Source organism: Impatiens glandulifera, chromosome 6, assembly GCF_907164915.1.
Source record: "Impatiens glandulifera chromosome 6, dImpGla2.1, whole genome shotgun sequence".
Classification (NCBI taxonomy): domain Eukaryota; kingdom Viridiplantae; phylum Streptophyta; class Magnoliopsida; order Ericales; family Balsaminaceae; genus Impatiens; species Impatiens glandulifera.
Genome location: NC_061867.1, coordinates 37,499,400 through 37,510,605, shown reverse-complemented (window position 1 = coordinate 37,510,605; position 11,206 = coordinate 37,499,400). Strand labels below are relative to the sequence as shown.

The following is an 11,206-nucleotide window of genomic DNA, read 5'->3' as shown; positions in this document are numbered from 1 at the left end:
CTCCCAGACGTAGGCTCAATCTACACGATCGATAAATCATGAGCAATGTATATTCTAAACAAAGTCGAATTGTCAACAGGTGGATGATAAATGAACTTTGAAGAATGTAGAGTAATTATACGAGTCTATGAGAGACTCGTCAGGCTTGTTCTCTTTTCATTCAACGCATCCGAAATAAACTACAAATTTGGGAATTTCAAAACGCAATGTCTATTTCAAGCTTATACATGCATTTTTTCAAATCGAGTGATTTATACAAATTTTGTTCAAAATGACATTTTATAGATACTCATTATTCACCTCAAATTTTTATAGTTTATAAACAACTATTTTTTAGATAATTGAATTTTCAAGAATAGTTAATATCATATTTCAATAAATTAAGGTGATAATTGACCTAAATTATAAAAACACAAGGATTTTGTTATGCTTAATATATTTAAGGGGTTTTATCATTTAATATCCCTTAAATAATAAAATAAGTCTTTAAAAAAAGAAAATTGTTTTTTTTTTATGATTAACTAAATTTTGAATTTTTGTTTAAATAACTTGTTTAATTAATTTTTTATTAAATAAGTTATTATGTAAAGAGTTTTATCCTATAATTAAAATATCTTAAATATAAGATAAAACAACAATAATAATTTTTTTTACATTAAAAAACATTTTTTTATTTTCCTATTAATGAATTTATTAAATTTATTATTTTGATTAATTAGATTATGTTTAATTTAAATAAAATCCTTTTTGATATAAGAGGTGACCAATCTTTTCTTCACCTTTTTTTTTCAACAAATTCAACAAATGACATGATCATCTCTTCTCCCCCAAAAATTCACCAATTATTAAAAACTTTTTATTTAAGTAATCAATGTATCACTCTTTTATAATATGCAATTTATGTAAAAGAAAAGTAAATACAACAAATCTAAGGTATCTAACGTAAAAAATAAAATAAAAAAAAACCGCCAAGAACTCAGTTTAGGGTTTATCATTCGTCCATGGACTCTGTTCTCACTTTCTCAGTCACTCATTAGCTCAATCTGTATAACCCATAGACTGATTTTCAAGTTCCATGAAACCTGAAAATGTTGAATTCCAGTTCATTGTCTGTCCTTCAATTTTATCTTCTTCTTCTGCAACTTTTGAACAGCTTAGCGCCTTCGTTTTCCTCGTCCGGTCCTCACATAGCAGATGTGAACATATTGTTACCACCCAAGATGACACGCCCAGTGGAATATAGACTTCAAGGAAGTGACGGCTGTTTCAAATGGTATGGTCCACTGATCTTTAGTGTTTGATTCTATGAAGATTTGATTGACCCAAAAAAAATGCTCAGTTCAGGACAATGCTTGATGGGTTTAATTTATCATTTCCAGAATCGGAACTGCACTAACATGGATTACTACATTTTTATCATCTGGGTTTGTTTTCTTTGGTTTATTAATTAATGTTGTGGATTTTGCTAGGTCATGGGATCATCATGATATTTTGTCTGTCCATCCGGAGTATAATGCAAGTAATCATTGCTCAACAAGTGCCCGTTTGAGGTCAATTGCCCCATATAGTGGTAGGAAAGAGACAGCTGTTTATGCTACTGATGTACGTACTGGAATAGTTATTCGATGTAAAGTCTATATCGATAACTTCTCCAGTATAAAGATATTTCACAACTCTATCAAACTTGACTTGGATGGTTTAGCTACCCTACGGATGCGGGCCTTTGATGATGAAGGTTCGAATGAAACGCAATGACTGATCATTTGTTTTTAATTTTTGTTTTGCGAGAAGTAACTGATAACTCTTGATTGACACTGCATACAACTTTTTTATCCATGCTGTTAGCTAATATTGGCATTTTTCTTTTCATCTGCTTTGGAAAAATAGGAGTTTAATTTATATTGAATTAATAATGTGACAATTTTAACAACTTTGTTTATGATGTAAGAAGATGGATAACCTGGATAAAGGAATTTTAAAATGTTGACTACGCCAAGGATTTATGTTTTTATCTCAATAGTTTCAATGAGGTCACTGGATAGAAAAGTTATCAAGAAAATGATTGATAACATGGATAAAGGTAGTTAATTATTCTTTTGTCTATGCCAGGAATTTATGATTTCATCTCAAACTGTTCCAGTGAAGTCACTGAATAGGAATATTAAGAGATTCCACTACTCCATTTGCTTTTCTCCTTTATGTTTTTTTCTTAAAATTTAAAATTTTGTTTTTTATAGTTTCTATGGAAGGGAAAGTTTCAGAGAGAAGGGCCAATTTAGACAGCTTCCACTTTATTATGTACTAAGATGTTAGTAAAAATGTACTGTAGGGGATCTTCTAATGGTTGACAAAGAATTGAAGCTTACTGCCTACATAGTTGATGGAAGTTCAGATGTGGTGTACTAATTTATCTAGGGCTATAGATAAACTTGGATATATTCATAGTAATGTTTCTGGATTAACAATCCCTATCTAGCGCAAAATCTATAACTATTTTGTAGATGATTATCTAAGAGATTTGATTTGATTAGAAATGTCTATAATTATGGAAACTACTTCACTTATTAGGCGGTTTGTGTATATATTGATAAACATTTCTCTAGATTTAATTTTCACAATAATATTTGTACATGTATGTTGTCTCTTTTGCAGATAATGTATTTTCATCATTGGTTGGATTACAGTTCATGTGGCAACTAGTCCCAGAAGCTGATGGCATGCCTCATCACCTTGTTCATGTTCCTCTTAAGGACTCTCCTATGAGTGATTGTGGTGGTTTGTGTGGTGACCTAGATATCCAAATAAACCTTGAAGATAGTGTATGTTTATATTAGTATATGTATGATATGTTTGATGGATGATTGTATATGCTTATTCTGTTTTTTTTGTGACTGACTAGGTATATTCATATTTGCAGGGTGTGTTTTCAGATTTGTATGTTGTAAAAGGAATTGAAATTGGTCATGAGGACGTTTTTGTGAACTTGGCTGAGCCCCATTTCGAACACTTGTCAGATAAGATTGCCCTAACTGTAGCTGAAGCCATGTCTTTGGAACCTTCCTCACCACTTTTTGTTCTTCCTGGTTCTACTATCCGCTACTGTCTTAAAGTTATTCGTGGTGGCATACCACAAGGTATTTTACAATAAAAATCTTTCTGTTCAATGTTCCACATCTAGTTTATACTTGCTACATTTATAGCTCAACTCGATCTGAATATTTGGCAGAGTTTATCCTAAGTGAGAGTGGATGTACCTGGCCAGAAATAAAAACATGTAAACTGTTTATATAGTCTCTACTAGGAGCTATCTGCTTCTCATATAATAATCTCTTAGATAATATTCAGATATTGTCAAAACAATCATAGTAAAATTCTCTAAAAATGCTAACCCAAAAAAGATGATCTTAATAAGTGGCGAAGAAAGAATTCAGTGGGTGATTCATAGATCTCTCCTTATTAAATATTTTACATTCATGACTAAATATGTACAGATGCATTATTTATATTTTTGCTGGTATCTAATCAAGTTAACATCTATCATCTTTGACCCCGTTTTGCTCTTCTCATTAGCCATAGTTTACTTTGATTGAAAACATTTTGGTACTATGATAATGATTTTTACATCACATTAACAGTGGTAAATTTGCCATCCCCATATCATCACTGGTCTGTTTCAAACTCCTCCGTTGCTAGAGTGGATATGAAGATGGGTTTTGCTAAGGCAGTTAATTTAGGGATAACATCTATCACAGTAGAGGATTCCAGAGTAACTGGTCATTTACAAATATCGTCCCTCCATGTCGTGACTCCTGAGAGTATACATTTGTACTTGCTGCCATTGTCTTCTACTGGTGATCTTATTGATGGCGTAAAACATATTCCATCTGTTTCACGTTGGAATGTTGTATCTGGTAGACAATATCTTATACAAATGAAGGTTTTCTCACAAGGACCTGGTGCCCAAGAAATCTATTTGACGGAGGTATCTATATTGACTTTGCAGTTTATGTTTGTACATGGTCCATGTTCTTATATTTCATATTGTGACATCCTTAGTTGTCAGTCAGATTGGAGATTCTCATGGAAGAGGGCCTCTAATTCCTGCACAACAATTTTTTTCGGTGGTAAACTAGATAAAATGAATGAGAAAATGCCACACATGTCTTGCGTTTGCACCTTCCAAGTATTTTCCTTGTTCTGCTCGTAGATTTTGAGGACATTCTTAAATTTCACTTAGGATGTCTTAGATAATTATTTTGAAAAGGATGTGTCTTAGACAATGTCACAATAAAGTTCAATATTTTGGAAAATCAGCTTATGAGTTTTATGTAATAGATAAGCCTGTTATTCTCTGTTTAGCTTTAAAAAAGTGTCCGGTGCATATGTTTCTGCATTTATAAGTAGAATTTCTCGTTATTTTTGTTTTGTGTCGATTTTTCTCTTAAAATGTACACTAACTTCATGTCTCAAATGATTTTAGTTGTTGACATGAACTTGGGGTTTTCTCATTGCAGAGTGATGATATTAATTTGCTAGGTGAGCAGTCTGACTATTGGAGTGTCCGTCCAGTATCAGGTTATCCTTCTGTTAGGGAGTGGTTGTTGAATTCCAAAATGCTCTTGCCATTGTCATTTGGGCGGGGAAAATTGATGGCAAGTCTAACTCATAGCACAGGAAATGATGAAAAGGAGGTGATGATGTTTTGTATTTGTTTTTTTCTGCAGTCTCACTCTTCTTTAACATCTTAAATGCCTTTTTTTTGGGTAGGCTATGCTGTATAGTTTTATAATTTTTGTTTATTCTTAACTATTTGTTTGTACAGACGCTCAAGATAGTGCAGGAATTATTGTTCTGTGATGAAGTGAAATTGAGCATTGTTAAAAGCAGTAACATCTCTCCAAGTATTTTGTTGCCTTGGGCCCCTGGTATTTATCAGGAGTTGGAACTAAAGGTGATAGGAGGTATAACCTTTTCTGCTTAGATTAGTATTATATAACGCACTTGGATTTGTAGCTGTTGTATATTGATGTTTTAATTTGTGCAGGATGTGGAAAAGTAGCCAGTGACTATAAATGGTTTTCTTCTGATGTGGATATTGTATCAGTATCTGCCTATGGGGTTCTGCAGGCAAAAAAGCCTGGTAAAGCAGTTATAAAAGTAGTTTCCATAATTGATCAGCTAAACTTCGATGAGGTAATTGTAGCTGTTAATTTATAGTTTATTTTTCCTTACACAATGTGAATTCGTACTCATTGTTTGAAGTGAAAACAACACGCTTACCTGAATATTTATGTGGGTGGGTTTTCAGTTGCATTTTCCAGTAGTATCACATCCCTGTATTTTATTGACTCTTAATAGGTGGCCACTGAAGTTTCTGTTCCGTATTCAATGACTATGCTGCCGGAATTTTCTGTGGAGACAATTGTGGGGTCACATATTGAAGCTGCTGTCACTATGAAATCTATAAATGGTGATGCTTTGATTAGATATCTTGATTTTTTTTTTCAGAGAAGCTGTCTACTTTTAAATTTGTATGCTGATCCTTTGTCTTCATCAGGTGCCTTTTTTGATAGATGTGATGCTTTTTACTCAGCCATAAAGTGGAAACTTGAAGGTCAATCTTTCAAGATTTTGAACACAAGTAGGGAATCAATTATTACAAACACACTTGCTGGTCCTCCATGTGCCTGGGCTAATGCTTATGCTGCTAGTCCTGGTCGCGCTTTGCTTTGCGCCACTCTGTCCAAAGAATTTGAACATTTTGATCGCCCTTTACCTGAAAATATTATGCTTAAGGCTTCCTCACGAATTGCTGCATATTCACCGCTCATTGTGCATCAGGCAGGTAATGGGAATCAATATGGTGGTTATTGGTTTGATCAGGTTGAGGCTGAGGTGGGAAATGAGATGGAGAACTTGAAGGATTTGTATCTTGTTCCCGGTACTTGTATGGATGTTATGCTTCGAGGAGGCCCAGAGCCATGGGATCAGGGTGTCGATTTCATTGAAAGTGTGGAAATTTTCTCAGAGGATTCTGAATTATCTGATGGAATTCTTCTTTATCAAATTCCAAGTAGCTATGGGCAATACAGAATCTCTTGCCAAAAACTTGGGGCCTTTGTACGTACTTCCTCATTTTTCTTTCATAAAGACATGTTAAATTTGCGTGCCTTGATATATCATAATGTTGTTTTACATGACATAGAAAATTGTTTTCAAACGCGGGAACATGGTTAGGGTGGATCATCCAAAGCCTGCGATAGCAGAAGTTTTGCTTTTACTCAGCTGCAACTTTCCATCCACCCTTGTTCTGATAATAGACAGTCCTGGTGAGATAATTCTATTGAGTTTTCATTTGATGTTAAGGCATATATCATGCTTGATCCTCTTTACGTCTATTTCCAAGCTCTATTGCAGTCAACCTTGCTCTTACCTTTGTGGTTTTCTGCTGCGGTAATAGAGAATACATTCGATGTTATATTGGCTGCAAGTCAAGCTGGTCGTGGGCCAGGGAGAATGCGTGAGAGTCCTGTGACTGTTGCAAATGGACGAACTTTAAGAATATCAGCTGTTGGTCTAAGTGACTCTGGTAAACCTTTTGGAAACTCGTCTTTCCTCCATTTGAAATGGGAGCTCTCCAATTGTGATGGTCTGGCATCTTGGGATAACGCCATTGATTTAACAAGTTCTAAGTTCATATGGGACAAATCATTGATCTTGCACAATGATTCAGGAATGGTAATCTTTTTCGATTCTTCTTATATTTTCTTTAAATGATAATTGATGTGGACCTCCTCTTGGGAAGAACTGACTCAAAACCCTTGAAGTTAGTTTTTCTGGGTTGTTGGATATTTTTGACTTCATTAGATCTGTTTGGTTGATTGATAGAAATTTATGTAATACAAAGATGGAGGAACTAAACAAATAAGTATCATGTTCATTTGACTCAGGTATCGTATTGCTAATTTGAGATCAACTATCTAATATATTTTTTGGCACAAAATTAGGCCACTTTCTGTTTTAGTTTTTGTGTTGTTAATGAGTATTTATGAAGTATAGTGGAAGATCATGAATTCAGGAAATCATGATAGTAGAAGGAATTTGGGGATTCTTGCATAAAGATATTATATCCTTTGCATAATTTGTTTTGTAACACTTTTTATATTTACTTTTCTAGTGAACAGACTGCAGATTTTAATATCAGTTGTGTTTGCTTATATGGACATTCTATTTTCCAGTGTACTGTTCGTGCTAGCGCAACTGGTTACTTTGATGCCATAGGTGATCACCAATTTGCCTTGCCATTTCAAAGTGTGAAGAGTAATCTCACTGATGCTATATATTTGCAGGTATATTATTGTCCAGTTTCTGCTTAAGTGGAATAACTGCTTTGTTTTAGCCAAGGATAGGCAATAATGATTTTCCTTGTTCCTTTTCTCCATTGGTATAAAATCTTAGTCAATATCTTTAATGACAGTTTTTCTCTTTGTTATTGCTAACATGCATTTGCTAGGATAATATGTGATTTAACGCTTTCTACTATTTCATTCTTCTGGAGGGTAGGTCTCATCCTGTTGAAATTATTAGTAAAATATGTCATAACATTAATTTGATGCAAATGCCCTTTATACAGTAATTACAATATACACTATCCCAAGAATTATGAGATATGTAAGGCAGGGATTGTATTCTACAATATACACTAGCTTAGCATTGCCTATTATGTTAAGAGGGGAAGAGTTAGGCTAATGTCCTAGTGTTGAATACAAGTTAGTAACGGATAGTGGTGGTTACAAATAGTATAAATACATTAATAGTAGTTATGTTGATACTGTTGAAAAGTCTTGTTAGAGTTTCTATCTCTCATCCCAATTGTATTCTCCCTAGAAGGTAGGGTTTTATCTTCCTCCATTAGTTCTTCTCATCTCAATACAATTCTCTTTGATTCAATGTATTGTTTCATTAATTATAGTCTTCTATTCTGGATATTAATTCTAATTTTAGTTCAAGGGTCATTGGTATCTGCTCATTGTTCCCACGCATGTAGAGTTGAATCGTTGTTGATTGATTGCGTACTAGTTGTTGCAGATCCAGAACCCCATTTATCAGAAATTATGGAATCGACCAGTAAGGGTGTTCAACCGGTTAATAATCGGTTTCGGTTAAGTCCGATTTTGCCCTTTATTTTACAAACCGGTTAACCTACCGGTACTGGTATCAGTTTTACCGGTTCTGGTTCTACTGGTTCCGATCGGTTAATCGAAAGCAGTACTTTAATTTTTTAAATTAAGTATTAAATTTATTTCAGTTGTTTTTTAATTTATTTTTATATAAATTATAATTTATTTTTTAAAAACAATTTTATACAAATTATAATTTAAAATTTAAAAATAACTAATATATATAGATTATTAAATATTATAATTTATTTAATATTTACAAAATAATTAATATAAATTATAAATATATAATTAAATTATTACCGATAAGTAAAAAAATAGTTAAACCGAAAACAGAACCGTTTAACCGTTAAAAATCGGTTAATCGGAACCACTAAAACCGATTAACTGATAAACTGGCAAAATGAAACCAGTAAATTATCGGTTCGGTTATCGGTTATCCGTTTTTTTTGCACAGCCCTATCGACAAGAGAGTTGATTGAAGTTTCACCGGATTATCAGAAGTGAGGAATGAAGACAAGCCAAAAATTTGTGCGGAGTCTTTCAGGACAGTTGAAGAAGATTCGGCGCTGCTTTCGTGGAAAGAATAAAAACGAATTGTTGGAAATGTTTTGTTATTGACGTTATTGTGATCTTAGTGATTGTGATCCTGTGCATTTGGTGAGCCGACGAAATAACCTACGACCTAGAGAGAACCATTCCGATTTGAAATAACCGATATTGGTTGTGATTCTGTTCCAGATTCTAGCTGTGGAAATGGTGGAATCAAAATTTTGCATTGTAGAACATCTTCTGATAATTCTTGTTCTTTTGCAAAGAGATAAGCCGACCAGAAGAGCTAGTAAAGCATTGACATCCCCCTCCTCTTCGACCTTGCTAGTGACATGTGGACTCTTCTCTTCTGTAGAACATTCTTATAGAACATTCTTAAGTTTCAATGGGACATGTCTCTTAAAGTGGTGGACTTCTAATACAAATGGATTACTTGGGGAGCGAACATTATTGCGGATTATTGAAAACCTATCCCTCTCATCATGTTATGGACGATTGGAAAGATAAGAACTATAGAACTTTCAACGAGAAAAGCTATAGCATTGGAAGAATTGAGGGCTTCATACATTTGCTTGTATTAGGAAAAAAAGTTTTGTGCGGGATAAGAATTCTTTGATCTTATTGGCATCAAACCCTTCTATTTTGTTTTCTAGTTTTGCTTTCCTAACCCTTCTCTTTAATGTTAACTTTTTTTTGCATTTTTTTCCAATTAAAAGTTGACATTTTCAAAAATGGCCGGAAGTGATACCGTTAGAAGCTTTATCTGAAGGAACTCAAGGCCGATGGAGATTCAAGAAATGATACAAACAGAAACTCTAATGTACGATTCGGATAGATTCAAAATCTGACTTTGAGTCGCAAAAGAATTAGAGAGATTAAATTGTGAGGATTCAATTTCATAAAGCTTTTATGGAAGTGACAAGATGAGACTGAGCTCGAGAGCTTCAAACGAGTGATGCATGAAGCCAATCAAAATCTTCTAAATTGGTAAGTCTATCAAAATTTGCTAAGGTAAGTTGATAAATCCAGTGTTGAAGGCTTGTTATTTGATAAGAACTTGATTGATAGTAAGTCTTATCTGAACAGGGAATAAAGTATAATTTTAAAGCAATTTATTTGATATTAAAGATCTGAAGTAGACAAACTAATTGTTATTAGAAAAACTGTCAACCCTCCGCTGGCCATTGCCGGATAGAAGCTGTCTTTGAAGTAGTTTTTGTTATAAGTCGATGATAGTTGCAAATACTTCCTATGGTTTGAAGAACCACTCGATTGCTTAAGGAAGCAATTTAAACGATTCATATGGTTCGAGGAGTTACCAGATGCCTTTGAGTTTCAGTTTTTATTGTTGTTGGCAGACAAACAAATTTAAGGGATATGCAATCTTACAAGTGAAAAAGATTGAGGTCTAATGTTCCAGTGTTGAATATTAGTTAGGAAATAGTGGAGTGTTGAATATTAGTTAGGAAAGATTGAGGTCTAATATTCTGATAATCTATGAATTAGAATTCAGTAATGTTTAGATTTAAGGCAGGACAATACCTTAGTAAGAGATTGAGATTTGATAGAATGAGAAGAGATAAGAAGATAATTGTGATTACAGATTCTGCAATCAGATAGATTGAATTAGAATTGTAGAGGAGAATAGGAATTGAGGAGAGAGAGTTAAGACTAACCTTAGATTGAAATATTGGTTGAATGAATTACATTCTCAGATTGCTGCCTTCTTAATCATTCAAATGTTATAACTTCTTTTCCCTCCAAGTTTTCCCGCCAAAACCAATTACAGCTGTCCAACCAAACTTCTTTTCCCTCCAAAACCAATTACAGCTGTCCAACCTAACTTCTTTTTCCATTTTTTATCTAACTACTAAAATATAAAATACTTGCTGATAAAACAACTTATTTGTAAAATAACTGCTGACGATTATACCTGTTAGCTTATTCAAGGCTTACAGCCCTAATTCTCAATTCCTTTCGTAACATATTCTAGTGTTGAATATTTTTTTGGGATTAAAATGGAACTAGCATGACACCCCACAGCCATGGCTTCCCCGCTTAAACTCAAAACGCTTTTAGAAAAATGTGGTCACAAAGGGGTTGAGCACATAGCCCGCAAACACACTTAACCATTTAACTAGGCGCATAACTTGATACCCGACGAGCTCGAACTCATGACCTCTCAAGAAGGATGGGGATATCCACCTCTTTTTGCCGCTAGGCTAGAAGAGGGATAAAAAAATGTGGCCACATGGGATTAAACATATAGTCCGTAAACACATTTAACCATTTAACTAGGCGCAAAATTGCTGCCTAACGGACTTGAATTCAGGACTTTTCAAGGAGGCTGAGATATCAATCTCTTGTTGCTGCTAGGCTAGAAGAGGGGATTCTAGTGTTGAATATTAATTAGTAGTGGATAGTGGCGGTTATAAATAAAAGAGTTAAATGCTGAATAGTCTTGAAGGTTTGAA

General features: G+C 33.9%; 1 protein-coding gene across 1 annotated transcript in view; it reads left to right on the top strand.

Annotated features, from left to right (window-relative positions):
* Nucleotides 1–952: 952 nt before the first annotated feature.
* Nucleotides 953–11,206, top strand: part of LOC124942118 (nuclear pore complex protein GP210) — a 29,311-nt gene continuing 19,057 nt past the window's right edge. The window contains exons 1-13 of the mRNA XM_047482543.1: nt 953–1,273; nt 1,470–1,735; nt 2,653–2,819; nt 2,918–3,134; nt 3,636–3,982; nt 4,515–4,691; nt 4,823–4,961; nt 5,045–5,193; nt 5,359–5,470; nt 5,558–6,120; nt 6,206–6,329; nt 6,461–6,738; nt 7,239–7,349. Of these exons, the coding sequence (XP_047338499.1) occupies nt 1,089–1,273; nt 1,470–1,735; nt 2,653–2,819; nt 2,918–3,134; nt 3,636–3,982; nt 4,515–4,691; nt 4,823–4,961; nt 5,045–5,193; nt 5,359–5,470; nt 5,558–6,120; nt 6,206–6,329; nt 6,461–6,738; nt 7,239–7,349 (2,835 nt within the window). The 5' untranslated portion in view covers nt 953–1,088. The remainder of the gene's footprint in view (nt 1,274–1,469; nt 1,736–2,652; nt 2,820–2,917; nt 3,135–3,635; nt 3,983–4,514; nt 4,692–4,822; nt 4,962–5,044; nt 5,194–5,358; nt 5,471–5,557; nt 6,121–6,205; nt 6,330–6,460; nt 6,739–7,238; nt 7,350–11,206) is intronic.